The sequence below is a fragment of the Chiloscyllium plagiosum genome, chromosome 25 (assembly GCF_004010195.1).
Source record: "Chiloscyllium plagiosum isolate BGI_BamShark_2017 chromosome 25, ASM401019v2, whole genome shotgun sequence".
NCBI lineage: Eukaryota > Metazoa > Chordata > Chondrichthyes > Orectolobiformes > Hemiscylliidae > Chiloscyllium > Chiloscyllium plagiosum.
The window spans coordinates 23,708,181-23,723,034 of record NC_057734.1 but is presented as its reverse complement, the minus strand read 5'-3'; the positions used below and the strand labels follow the sequence as shown (position 1 = coordinate 23,723,034).

General features: G+C 39.0%; 1 protein-coding gene across 1 annotated transcript in view; it reads left to right on the top strand.

The window, feature by feature from the left end:
- Positions 1–14,854, top strand: part of LOC122562652 (SH2B adapter protein 3-like) — a 69,841-nt gene that overhangs the window by 20,963 nt on the left and 34,024 nt on the right. Inside the window, exon 3 of the mRNA XM_043715676.1 lies at positions 6,004–6,098. Coding sequence (XP_043571611.1) covers positions 6,004–6,098 — 95 coding nt within the window. The remainder of the gene's footprint in view (positions 1–6,003; positions 6,099–14,854) is intronic.

Genomic DNA, 14,854 nt, shown 5'->3' with positions numbered 1-14,854 from the left:
GATAACAGACCAATTAATAACCAAGAAGGGTTTTAAGTGTTATCATGTAGGAAACATTGCCAACAAATTTCCACAGGAAAATGCAATAATGACTATGTTATCTACTATGGGGCTGATTTAAGGCAAAAATATTGATCAGGGAAATCATGGATAAATTTTCTGTACCTCTTTGAATTTGTATGTGTTCATTCTTCAGAACTGAAGAAAGCACACTGGACTTGAAATGTTAACTTTGCTTTCTTTCAACACATGTTGCCAGACCTGATGAATTTCACCAGCAATTTCTAATTTCCAGCATCTGAATTCTTTGTTTTATTTATGACCTGAGGAAGTGAATTTACTATAGCGAAGTTTGTGGATGACACAAAAATAGGTGGGAAAGCAAATTGTGAGGATTACAAATGGTCTACAGAGGGCCATAGATAGGTTAAGTGAGTTCGCAGAACCTTGAGACATGGAATATAATATGGGTTAATGTGAGGTTATGCACTTTGAGCTTAGAACCCCTGCAGTGTGGAAACAGGCCATTTGGCCCAACAAGTCCAATTAGGACATGGCCAATTCATCTAACCTGTGCATCTTTTAGATTGTGAGAGGAAACCGGAGCACCCCCACGTAGACACAGGGAGAATGTGCAAACTCCACATGGACAGTCACCCGAACCCGGGTCCCTGGTGCTGTGAGGCAGCAGTGCTAACTACTGAGTCACCGTGCTGGCCTTTGGCAGGTAGAATAGAGGAGCTGAATATTATTTAAATGGCGAAAGACTGTAGAAAGCTGCAGCACACAACATTCTCATGCATGAATCTCACAAAGCTAGCCTTCAAGTTCAGCAGCTAATAAGGAATGCAAGTAGACTGCTGCCCTTTATTTTAAAGGGAATGGAGTATAAGGAGGTTTTCCTAAAACTATACAAGGTCTTAATCAGACCTAATGTCGAATGCTGTGAACTTTTCATCCTTTTATTTAAGCAAAGATATATTGGCATTGGAGTCAATCTTTTCTGGATTGCCTCTGGGAATGGAAGGATTTTCTCATGAGAAGTTGAGTAGTTTGGTCCGGACTTGTTGGAATTTAAAAGAATGAGTGATGGCTTTATTGAGGGGGAGGTAATGGCCTAGTGGTATTATCACTGAACTGTTAATCCAGAGATCAGGAAATATTCTGGGGGTTCAAACCCCACCATGGCAGATGTTAGAATTTGAATTTAATAAAAATCTGGAATTAAGGCTCTAACGATGACCATGAAATCATTGTTGGAAAAACCCATCTGGTTCACTAAGATTAATTCAAGATGGCAGCAGAGTAGGACGCTTCAGCCAAAGCTCATCCACTCCACCTGTTTCTCTTTTTTTCCCTTTTTCTTTTCTGTCTTTGTGTTTCTTCTTTCTTCTCCCGGTGTGATGTCCTCCCAGCATGGCGTAGGAGTCTTTGGGTGTCCTATGGTGCTCTCTCAGCACCCTGCGGTGGTCTCTCAGCCAAGAGAAAGACTTCTTCAGCGACCCATGATATGTCTCTCAGCTCAGCGTCCAAGATGGCCAGTGGTGAGAGCGAGGCCCAGCGCATACCCGGCAATCGGAGACTGTGAGCGGGTTCTGCTCAGACATGTTCTGGAGGCAGCAGGAGGAGATCAGAGCCGGCAGCTTCAGCGGCAGTAGCAGCAATGATGGCATTGCGGCTCAACATAGTAAGCACTAGTAGTGAGGGACGCCCCGGCATCTCCAGCAACGGCATCAAGGAGTCACAGTTGAGGTCTCCTAGCGAGGGAGATTGAGGCCCTAGAAGGCATAATCAAAGACTGTTGAACTTTTAACTTTATTCCTTTATTTTTCTAGTTTATGTTAAGAAGGACTATATGAACTATTACCTTATTTCTTTATTTTTCTGCTTAATCTATGAAGGTCTGTAATGCTTAACTTTGATCCTTTTACTACTTTGTACCTGAATCTTTTATAGCTAGGTATGTTTGTACCTAACATGGCGCCATGTGTGGCAACATTAGACACTTGTCACTTTACTCCTGTACTTCGGTACTGGAATATACGTGACAGTACAATGTAAATCTGAATCTAATGTCCTTTAGGGAAGGAAATTGTCACCCTTACCTGGTCAGGCCTACATGTGGTTGATTCTTAACTGCCCCCTCGAATAGGCAATAAATGCTGGCCTAAGCGGTGCTCTCATCCCATGAATTAATTTTTAAAAACGAAGTATGTAAGATTAATAGGGTACTTGACAGGGCAGATATGGAGAGATCATTTCCTCTTGTTGGACAGTCCAGGACCAGTGGAGAGAGTTATAGCAGAAGAGGTCACCCGCTAAAGATAGAAAAGGTTTTTTCATTCTCAGGGTAAAGAGACTGTGAAATTCTTTACCACAGAGTGCTGTCGAGGCTGAGTTATTGAGTATATTTAAGACTGAGACAAACAGATTTTTAGTCAGTAAGGGAATCAAGGGTTACGGACTTAATGCAGGAAGGTTGAGTTGAGGATTGTCAAATCAACCATAATCTAATTGAATGGCAGAGCAGTTGATGGGCTGAATGGCCTACTTCTGTGTGCTTTGGTCTTCTGGACTAACCCTGAAATAAATTGTTAAAATAATACTGTTCCATTTCAGTAACTGCTCCATTTCAGGTATTTTCATGAATGTGAATAAACTTGGTACCTGTTAATGACTTTTGTATTTTATCGTTGAACTACAGGCCAGTATCTACAGTCAATGTCAACAGTGAAATGTTAAACACAAATGACTTAAATGAGCAAAAATTTCAAAAGATTACAATAGATTGCACATTTTAAAAATAAAAATAATGTTTAAATCTGGAATTAGAAGTTCTGAGTGAAATAAAGGAATAAGATTTTTGTTTTGCAGTTATCTCGATCAACGGTGACAATAGTTGCCTCTATGACAGGAAATTCAGGAAGCACATGTTGGTCTGCAGGGTTTGTATATTATCTGGGCCTCCTGACTGCCTCAGTGAGAGGCTTTTCCTGTTATTCAAATACTGAGAACTGTGTCAGCAATTAATCATGGTGAGATTTACAGAACTCTGCACTCGGTCTTCTCTCAGCCGCTTTTCTCATGTTTCCATGAATTAGATGCACATTTCCTGACTAACTGTGTGAAAACTAATGATAGCTTGACTTGGCCCAGACCCCACTGACGCACAGATTGTCTGTAACCCATATCCTGAACACTTTGCTTCTTTTTCCAAGCCCTATTTGACATGTTCACGGTGTCTTGAAATATAGACATTCGCCTTCCAGTGTGACGTGAACTAGTAAAGTTTAGTATTTATTTTGGCACCTCATGATTGAGATGCAGTAATAATTCAAACATCCAATTTGTAATGAGCTACAGAAATAATCTTTTTCTGAGAGTTATTTAATGTATTTGTGTATCAGTAATGAATAAAACACTATTTTTAAATAGAAACTTCTATCTTCATTCATTTTCTGTCATGGTTGCCAGTTCCATACAACAGCTCGAATGTTGAGGAGTGTAAGTGAGGGCTTTGGGTTTTGCTTTGTCGCTAAGCTAGTCAGACCATTATTTAAGCCTAAGTATTAATACGTTTCTTTACTCATATGTTCTATTCCTCTTTAAAGCTAATCAATAATGTCTTTGATGAGAAATATAAATGAGAGACAGCTTTTGTGGCTATAGGCTCTTTATCAGCACGAGCCATATAACTCTGGGTTTAAAAAAGTAGTGAGAATGCCATCACCGTTCACTTTATATGACTGTGCTGCTTTTAGTAGCAGTACTGCGATATTAATGGGATGGCGCCAAAAATAGTTCCAAGGTGCATCCTCTGAACATAGCTCCTGCTGGGAGCTATCGAACAGATTTACTCATTACGGCTTGGAAACAGCTCAGGTTTACCAATGCTGCCTTTTTCTTCATGTAAAATTATTTTCCAATTACGATTATTGCACTTCAAAGAAAATAATACATACTTATTGTCTTTTGCTGCTGACGCATTGGAATCCATCTGGCCAGCATCAGAGCATCAGCCTATTATGGACTTCTATTAGTAGTGCACTAATATAAACACAGAGTCAAAAAGTGTGGTGCTGGAAAAGCACAGCCAGTCAGGCAGCATCCGAGGAGCAGGCGAGTCAATGTTTTGAGCATAAGTTCTTCATCAGAAATGAAGAGCTTATGCTCGAAATATTGACTCACCTGCTCTTAGGATGCTGCCTGACTGGCTGTGCTTTTCCAACGCCACACTTTTTGACTCTGATCTCCAGCACCTACAGTCCTCACTTTCTCCTAATATAAACACAGGCAGATTTAAGGACATTTCATGCTTTCATGGGAAAGTAGGAGGGAATGTGCACAAACAAAAACAATTAGGCCTGACCACAATGCCGCACAATGCTTCACTCAGTCTGACTGTGCCAAATGTGAATATTTTTGTGCAGGAAAGGACCAGGGGCAAGAAGTCTCTCAGGAATTGGACTGCATGTAACATCCACATGGGAAAAGGAGATGGTTGATCCCGTTGAATGGTTCCTGAACAAATTCAGTTTTTTTTTGGCAGGGAGCCTCATTGTTGGAAGGCTCAAAACAAGCACAGGTACATGGCTTAGCTGACAGTGAGATGGGCTTTCCCGGTTAGACCTGTCCTTTATACTGAGAGACATTCCAGCTCTGCAAGATTCCCATGAGGTGACTGCAGTTAGAAAGAGAGCATTAACTACTTCCTTTTGGAATGTCCCTTTACAGAGCAGATGTTGAAATAGCTGCAGACGTTTTTATCCAGTTCATCTCTATCAACTGTCTATCATAGGACTAAGTGGTCCATGGGTTGTTCCCAGGGATGCACATTGAGCTGGGCATCAGCTATCACTGGAAGACCGAATAAATGGTGAAAGAAGCTCTTTGATTTGCCTAAGAATTTCTAGGAGCTATTAATGACTGAGTGTTGCAGGCTGGTATGTTGCAAGGTCCGGAACTATTTTTTTTGAAAATGAACAAAACTTGCACAGAATCTTAAAATTTTATTGCACCAAAGGAGGCCAATCAGCTCAATGCATCTATACAGACTCTCCAAATGGATATTTCATTTAATGCTATTTCCTGCCTTCTCCCCATAACACAGCACATAGGAGGTGCCATTGCAATGGCTCTAAGGGGTAAGGCTAAATCATATAACGAGACTGGAAAGCAAGTAGAACCTCTCCAGCTGTACGCAGTAGACAATGCTTAATGTGAAACGGAAATGTGCATTGTAAATATAATCTGTAATGGCAAGTGTAGTGAGTACCTTATGTACTATATTCAAAGATGTTGATCTGTATTGCACTTTATGATGTCAAATTTAAACTGTTGTGTATTTTTAGAGACTTTATAAATAGAAATATTTTGGGGAACAGCATAACAATGGATGTTATCATCCTTTACTATTATTTTATCAGTTAACTGAAAAGTACCATTGTCAGACCAAACCAGTACCTCACCTAAAAGGAAGTAGTGGTTGAACCTGTAGTAGGAGAAAGCTAGCAGCAGCAGAAATCAGTACAGGGAAGTTCACTGTCATGATCAATTACTGACATTATAGAGTCAGCTAATCACAGGTATAATAAATAGAGCACAGTAAGTGGTTACACTCTTGCAATGTCTATCTACTATTTATACAAATAATCTGAAGATCTTTTCATCTAATTCCACTAAAAAGGTATAGTGTTTTGTTTTTGATTTCTTGACGTTTATTTCCCAAGACTTCTGTAACCATTGTCCCTTTATTTGAGCTGGTGTGTGCACATGCAGGTATGGAATCTGAAAAGTCCAAATCTGTTGTTCAAAGCCAATGGTTCATGGCAAATCTGAAAAATATGATAATCATGAGATGTAAATGATGTTATCTTCCATTTGCTCCAAAGGACCATTTACTTGAATCTTTCAGGTTTTTGGACACCTTCTAGATACCATGAAATCTATGGCATTTAAGACAATATTAAACTGCATGAAGTGTTTCAATTTGTTTTATTTCAGGTCTGATGGAGCTGATGTGGAACTGCTTACTGCTCCCCACTCCAGCAGCATGCAGACAGTCTCTGTTGATGGAAGCACAGATTCTGTACACCAAGGTAATGGACAATTTTGGGCAAATTTTCTCAGATAATATCATTCAATGGTGACAGAAGACTGCATTCAAATATTGAGAAGTTTTAAAAACACTAATGTAATCCCATATTACTACTGTGCACTGAGGCATTGATGTGTATTCATCCACTTACATGTTCCTTAATTGATATCTTGACTGTCTAATGATATCTTAATGAGTGGAATCATGTACAGAACCTCTCTCCAACTGTATTATAATATTAGTTTTCTGTCTTCCTTAAATTATAACTTAAAATTTTGCTTTCTCTTTACATATATTCTCTCCTGTCTTTGAAGGTTCAAATTACTTTGACTTTCTGATGTTAAATGCAAATCTAAAACCATTTATGTATTCCTATTCTGCCTGGATGTTGTGTTTTGCAGGGCAGGCTGGGGTCATTCTTGGGGCCAGCAAATTTCCTGGGTTGTTATCTTTGTCCTTGCCTGGCACATACAAATCTCTCAAAACGACTTCACTTTGCTAATCTGAAGGGTTGCTTGAGCTGCTTAAAAACTCCAGAGAGTCGATTTGCTTTAGAATTACATCTGGCAATTTTGTGTTCTTAGTTAAATTATTTATATAAGTAAATGCTTTCAAATGCTATGGCGGAACTTTAGAAATAGAAATGAAACACAGGCAAGCCTAAATTTATTGTGTGCATTTCCTGTCCCACACCAGTATGTTTAACCCTTAAATGCTTACCGCAGTGGCCTAACAATCTCCTTAGTTGTAAGGCTAACTAGAGATAGACAGTATTAGTGATGTGCACATTTTAAGTATTAATTTTAAAAGTAAGGATGTTTCATATTGTTTAATGCATATTTATCAGAACTTTATACAAGAAAAAAAACAAACTCTCCAACAATTTAAAATACATTGGACTATATACAATTGACCTAATCATTGATTCATCCTCATTTCTAGTGATTTGGACTTTGGAATCTTGAAAATTACATATCACAGTACCATAGCAACATAATAATACATTATATTTCAGTCCTTTATAAAGCAACTCTCAAGACAAGCCATCATTTGCTTCTACCTTGGGTTTTAAAATTTTGATTTGGTGAAAAAGTCAAGATTTAAATCAATTGAGAAATTTCTCAGCAATAATAGATACTCTCCAATTGACGTTTAGGAGATCTTGTTTAGACATAGGTACAGTAAATTAAATTGATCTTGTTGCAGAGAATATAATGTAGAACAATTTGGCTAAAGAAATAGCAAAGAGCATGTCACCGGAGGGAGTGGTTTATAGGTCTCCTGATAGTATATGCCCAGTGGCATGTGGTATGTACGAAGAAATAATGGAGTCTTGTAAGAAAAGTACTGTAATAAACATGGGAGTTTGAATGAATCAAATTGATAAAGATAACTTGCATATAGGATTGTACTGTATATTCAGGACAGGTGTTTCTTTTTAGAACATTACATTCTGGAACCAACTAGGTAATGTGTATGAGACAAGATAAATTAATCACCTTATTAAAGGCTCCTCTTGGCAAGAGTAATTGTAACGTAGTGGAATTTCACATTTAGTTTGAAGATGAGAAATATGGGTGTGACACTAGTGCCTGACTCTTCTTTAAACTTGATTTATGAAGACAGAGTTGTTTAAAGTGAAATGCAAAAAAATGATTAAAAGATAAAATGGTGGTGAAGTAGTGGCAGCCATTTAAAGGGGATGGTCCGTAACTTTTGACAAAGGTATATTTCAGTGTGAAGGAAAGACTTTTGAGAAGGTTGCCCATCTGTGACAAACTAAGAAAATAATATCAACTTGAAAGAAAGGTTATGCAATGCTGCAAAAAATAGTGATAGACGAGAAGATGGACAAAGTTCTAGAAACCACTGAAGGATAACTTTTAATAAAATGGAGAAATAAGAGTATGAGAGCAATGGTAATATAACAATGGACAGTAAAACTTCTATAGGTATATAAAAAGAGCAGTAGAAGTGAGCATTAGTTTCTTATAGGTTGAGACTGGGGATTTAGTAATGGAGAAAAATGGAAATGGCAGAGACATTAAAGAAGTGTTTCATATCCGTCTTCACAAAATACACCTAAAGAATAGTAGAAAAGAAGGGAGCAAAAGTTATGGGGGAACTTGAAATAGTCGTGATCACAAATCTCCTGGATCTGGTGACCTGTATCCTAAGGTCTTGAAAGAGGTGGCTGCAGAGATCGTCTGCGCATTAATTTTAATCTTCAAAATTTTACAAGATTCTGGTATAGTCCCAGTAGATTGGACAACCACAAATGTAACACTGCATTTTGTGAAAGGAAAATTGTGTTTCACAAATGTATTAGAGTCCATCAAGGATGCAACAAGCAGGATGGATCAAAAGAAACCAGTAGGTGTAGTGTATGTGGATTTCAAAAAGGCTTTATAAGATGCCACATGAACAATTACTGCACAAGATAAGACCTCATGGTGTTAAGATTGATACATTAACATGAATAGAGGATTGGCTAACTAGCAGAAAACAGTGGGCTCTAAATGCATAATTTTCAGGTTAGCAAACCTTAACTAGTAGAATACTACAATGATGGATCTCAAATATTTGTAATCTGTTTTAATAACTTGGATGACGGGATTGACTACTGTAGCCAAATTTGCTTATGATGCAAAGATAGATAGAAAACCGAGATGTGAAGAGGATTCAAAAATTCTGTAAAAAAGAAGAGATGGATAGATTAAATGATTGGCAGATCTAGTATAATGTGGGAAAGTATGAGATTGTCCAATTTAGCAGAAAGATTGGAAAAGCAGATTATTCTTTAATAGAGAGAGAGACTGCATTATCTGGTGATACAGGAATCACGAAAAGATGACAAGCACAAACAAGAAATTAGGAAGGCAAATTGAATGTCCACCTGTATAGTAGGGGGAATGGAATGTATAAATAGACAAGTCATGCTGCAACTATATACAGGGTGTTTTGAAGATGTGCATATTCTATACCTTTAAAAGAGTAAAACCTAGCAGTGAGAGCACCAAGTGTTTTCAATAAGACACAACGTAACATGTGGTCCAGCTACTGGGTCAGCTAGTTGCCTCAAAATGACCAAACAGATTCTAATTAGGCCAATCAGTTTAAATTATACCCCGAAAAATACAAAATTCCAATCAAGTTTGAATTGAGTATACTGACAATCTTAAAAGCCAAACCACAATCCGATGCTTTGGGTTAAAAGACTGGGGAAAATTGGACAGTTGGGAGGAGAACTGCCACCAGAGCAACAGCTGTAGACTGCTAGTCTGAACTCTGAGAGGTATCTGTCTAGAGAAGAAATTTGCACAGAGAAAAACCTCAACACTGACCCAGAGAACCAATTTACTGACGAAGATAGAGAGAAGATTCGACCACTGGCTGGTTTTAAAATTTGAGTTTTCCTGTAAATCTTAATTGGTAGTTTTATCGGATTAGTATTATAGAAGGGAAGGTAAAGAGAAAGGAGATGTAAATAGTTGTGATTTAATTATTCTCTGTTATACTTTAAGAAATAAAGTTGTTGATTTTTACTTTAAATAGTTCTTGGCCTCTCAAATTTTCAGTTACTGCATGGGATAAGTTTTTTTCTGTGTTGCTGGTTTAAATTAAGCAGGAGGATTTACTTTGTGTTGTAACAGATCTGGGGCTCGTCCAGGATTTGAACTGGTTTAGTCAGATTTAAATAGATTTGGCGGTACAAAAAATCCCAGCAAATCTAAACGCTTGCAGGTTAGTGTCCTAGATCTTTAAGTAAAACGTAGGTGAGACAATTTGTTTAATTTTGATGACTTGTGGTTGATTAAATTAAAAGTGAGAGAAATAGCTCTTAAAATTGATAAAGAGGTTCTGGGATTTGAAGATGATTCTCAAATTTGCCAAGGAAGTTAAGAAGGAAAGAAAAAGGCCATACTTTTAGAATTAGCAAATAAGTTAGATTTGGGTTTAACCAAGGACAAAAGTAAAGCTGAAATTGTCAAGGAGTTGCTTAGGTGTATCGGAGAGAAAGACAAGCGCAGCGGAGGTAGAAAAACTTAAATTCCAATTGAGGAAAATGGACTTAGAAGATAAACAAAGAGAAAAAGAAGAAAGGGTGAGAGAAAGGGAGAAAGAAAGAGAGGAGAAAGGGAGAGAGGAGAGAGAGAATTTGAACTTGAGAAGTTGCAACTTAGTCAGCAAAGTCAAGTTAACAGGTTAGAAATTAAAAGAGAAGGTAGTGATATATATAAATATGTCAAAACTCTGCCACATTTTGATGAGAAAGATGTTGAAGCCTTCTTTATTTCGTTTGAAAAATTAACTAGGCAGATGAAGTGGTCTGAGGATTTATGGTTAATGCTAGTTCAGTCTCAACTGGTAGGCAGAGCTAATGAGGTGTTTGCTGCACTGTCAGATGAGGTGTCAAGAGATTATGAAGTGGCCAAACAGACTATTTTAAGTGCTTATGAATTGGTACCAGAAGCATATAGACAGTGGTTCAGAAACACAAAGAAGGAACCAGATGAGACTTACGTTGAGTTTGAAAGACTTAAACAGTCATTTTGATCGATGGGTGCATGCTTTGAAAATAGATAGGATATTTAAGGCCTTAAGATAGATTATTCTGCTGGAAGAGTTTAAAAAACTCACTTCCAGAGATGGTAAGAATTCACGTGGAGGAACAGAAAGTTCAGGAAGTGAGAAGGACAGTAGAATTATCAGATGAGCACATGTTGGTGCATAAGAGAAGCTTCCAGCCAGAATTTTGCCCTGTAAAGGATAGAAGTTGAGAGAAGGGGAGATCCTACACAACAAAACCAACAGTAGAGAGCACTGGTAAGAATTTACCACAGGATAAAAAAGAAGCCCAATAGGATAGAAAGGAGGTAAAAGGCCTCAGGTGTTTCCACTGTGGTAAAGTGGGGCACATAAAGTCACAGAGCTGGTCATTAAAGAAAGGCACTCCGGGAAAAGATGTGGTAAAAGAAGCTAAGCCAGTGGCATCAGTGAAAGTAGCAAAGGAAACTCCAAGAAGAGCTGAGGAGTTACAGGAGAGTGCACAGTCTAGGTAGGGGCTGGGTATGGAATTAGTACCTGATCTTGACAAAGAATTTCCCTCTGTGGGTAAAGTTTACTCAGAAAGAATAGGGGGAGAAGGACAAGAAGTTATCATTTTGAGAGGTACAGATTCTAACCAGTCGCTGATAGTAAGAGATGAGTGAATATGCACTCTTTCTGATCTGTTACCCGAGAGTGTGGTCATTTGTGGGATAGATGGACAGAAATTTGGTGTTCCCTTTTGTAGGATCAGGTTGGAATGCCAACACAAGACTGGGGAAGTTACAGTGGGAGTGATTGACAGAGTGTCAGTTCCAGGAATTCAGTTTATTCTTTGGAATGATTTGGTAGGATTCAAGATGGGAGTGACACCCCTTGTTTTGGAGAAACCCAAGGAAGACCAAGAAACTGAGGAGTTAAAACAGAAATATCCTGGTATTTTCCCAGACTGTGTGGTAACCAGATCCCACTATCATATGTCACAGCACAAAGCGAAAAGTAAAAAGAAAGGTGAAGAGTTGAGGTTCAGTTAGCGGATACATGTAATGGTGCAGGAAAAACCTGAACAGGCAGAGAATCAGACAGAAGTGTTTGGTCCTGAAAGGCTAAGAGACTTGCAACAGCAAGACAAGATGATAAAAGATATAAATGTGGATGCGTACTCTGAAAAGGAGTCAGAGAATATTCCTGAGGGTTATTATCTGAAAGATAGAATCCTAAAGCAGAAATGGAGACCTCGGCAGGCTAATGCAGAGGAGAAATGAGCCGAAGTACACCAGATTGTGTTGCCAGTAGTATACAGATAGGAGGTGTTACAGGTAGCACATGAACTACCTGCAGGAGGTCACCTAGGGGTACGAAAGACTCAGGCTATGGTCCAAAAACATTTTTATTGGCCTGGAATGCAAAAGGATGTGGTTAACTTTTTCCATACGTGTCATACATGCCAAATGGTAGGTAAGCCGCAGGCAGTATTAAAACCAGCAGCTTTGTTGCTCATTCCCACATTTGAAGAACATTTCACGTGGGTTATAATTGATTGTGTAGGTCCCCTCCCAAGAACTAAAAGTGGGAACCAGTACTTGTTAACCATAATGGATGTGTCGCCCAGATTTCCGGAGGCAATTCCATTACGGAATATCAAGGCAAAAAGGGTAGTAGAGGAGTCAGTAGCTTTCTTCACACGGTAAGAGAAATTCAGTCGGACCAAGGGTCAAATTTTATTACTAGGCTTAAGGAGGTTATGGATAGCTTGGGTACAGAGCACTTTAAATCCAGTGTGTATCATCCTGAATTCCAGGGAGCTTTAGAAAGTTGGCATCAGACCTTGAAGACCATGTTGAGAGCGTACTGTCAGGATTACCCGAATGATTGGGATAAAGGTATCCCATTCGTATTGCTTGCCATTAGCGATGCCCCAAATAAATCTACTCAGTTCACTCCCTTTGAGTTAATATTCGGGCATGAAGTGAGAGGCCCTTTGAAGTTAATTAAAGAAGAATTGACAGTACCAAAGTCGGAGATCTCACACTTGGATTATGTGTTGGAGGTGAGGGAGAGATTAAATAGAGTAGATGAGTTAGTTAAACAGCACCTAAAGAGGGCAAAGTATAGAATGAAACAGGTGGCAGGTAAAAGCTCTGAGACTCGAACATTTTCCCGAGGGGATGACGTGTTAGTACTTTTACCAGTGATAGGAGATCCCTTCAAAACCAGGTTTAGTGGTCCCTATCAAATTAGAGAAAAAGTTGACTCAAGTGAACTATCTCGTAAAGAGGGGGGGAAAAAATGTATCGAGTATGTCATGTGAACATGTTGAAGCTGTATTATAATTGAGAGAAAGAACTGGAGAAACAGGTGTTAGTTACTGCTGTACAGAGTGGGGAGGAATCAAATCCAGATGATGTGGATTTTGATGTGCCTCAACATAAATTAAAAAATGAAAAAGTCCTTGAGGAGTGGGATAGATTAGAAAGCTATCTGTCTCAGGAGCATAGAACGCAGTTGAAAGGTTTGTTACTGCAATATAAGGACATATGTAAGAATAAGATGGGGAAGACTAATGCTATTATACATGAAATAGACATAGGAAGTACTGCTCCAATAAAACAACACCACTATCAGCTTAATCCTTTCAAAGCCAGATAGGTCCAGAAGGAGGTGGAGGCCATGCTCGACAAGGACATCATTGAACCAAGCTAGAACGAGTGAAGTTCGCCGATTGTCTTAGTTCCCAAACTGGATGGGACTCAACAACTTTGCGTGGAATATTGGAAGGTCAGCGACATTACAAAATCAGACTCATGTCCAATTCCGAGATTGGAGGACTATATCGAGAAAGTCAGACAAGCTAAGTACATCACCAAGTTGGACTTAATGCGTGGTTACTGGCAGGTCCCTTTATCAGAGTCTGCGAAATAAATTTCTGTATTTGTAACCCCAAATGGGCTATATCAGTTTAAAGTGATGCCCTTTGGAATGAAGAACGCACCAGCCACATTCCAAAGACTCATGACCAGAATTGTGGCTGGGTTAACAAACTCTGCAGTCTATTTGGATGATGTAGTGATCTTTAGTAAGTCCTGGAAAGATCATATAATACAGTTGGCAGAGCTCTTTGAACAACTATGAGAAGCAGAACTGGTGATAAACTTAAATAAAATGGAATTTGCAAAAGCAAACATCCTTAGGACATAACATCGGTCATGGAAGGTTGACCCCACAGAACACAAAGACGAAGGCCATCGAGGAATTTGTACGACCAACCTTGAAGAAAGAGGTGCTTAGAATCCGTTGAGTCCGAAGAATCAATCAGAAGTTTGTTCCAAACTTCAGCAGTGTAGAGGCACCGTTAACTGATTTGCTGAAGAAGAACACAAAGTTTCAGTGGACAGAACCACGCCAAGAGACCATTTGAAATCGATATTAAGCACCAAACCAGTTTTAGCTACACCAAGCTTTTCAAAATGTTTTAAAGTCGCCATCGATGCTAGTGACATTGCAGTTGGAGCTGTACTCCTGCAGGAAGATGAGAATGGAATTGAAATCCCAGTTGGTTACTTTTCGAAGAAAATCAACATCCACCAGAGGAAATATTCCACGATTGAAAAGGAACGATTGAGTTTGGTACTGACCTTACAACGTTTTAATCTGTATGTCACGAGCAATGTGTCGGAGATGGTTGTGTACATGGATCACAATCTGTTACGTTCTTAGAATGCTTTAAAGACAAGAGTATGAGACTATTTTGTTGGAGTCTTATGCTACAGACTTTCAATTTAAAAATTGTACATGTTGCGGGTCGTAAGAATGTAATCGCAGATGTATTATTGCGGATTTAACTAATAGAGTTTAGATGAGATTTGTCTTTATTTAATGATATATATACAAAGGTATATGGGAAGAAATTAAGGTGAACTTGTATTAAAGTTGAAATATGTGTTGCTGGAAAAGCACAGCAGGTCAGGCAGCATCCAAGGAGCAGGAGAATCGACATTTCGGGCATAAGCCCTTCTTCAGGAATGAGGAGGGTGTGCCAAGCAGACTAAGATAAAAGGTAGGGAGGAGGGACTTGGGGGAAGGGCTTTGGGAATGCGATAGGTGGAAGGAGATTAAGGTGAGGGTGATAGGCCGGAAAAGGGTTGGGGGCGGAGAGGTCGCGAAGAAGATTGAGGGTTGGGACTGAGACTAGGTGGGGGGAGGGTAAAT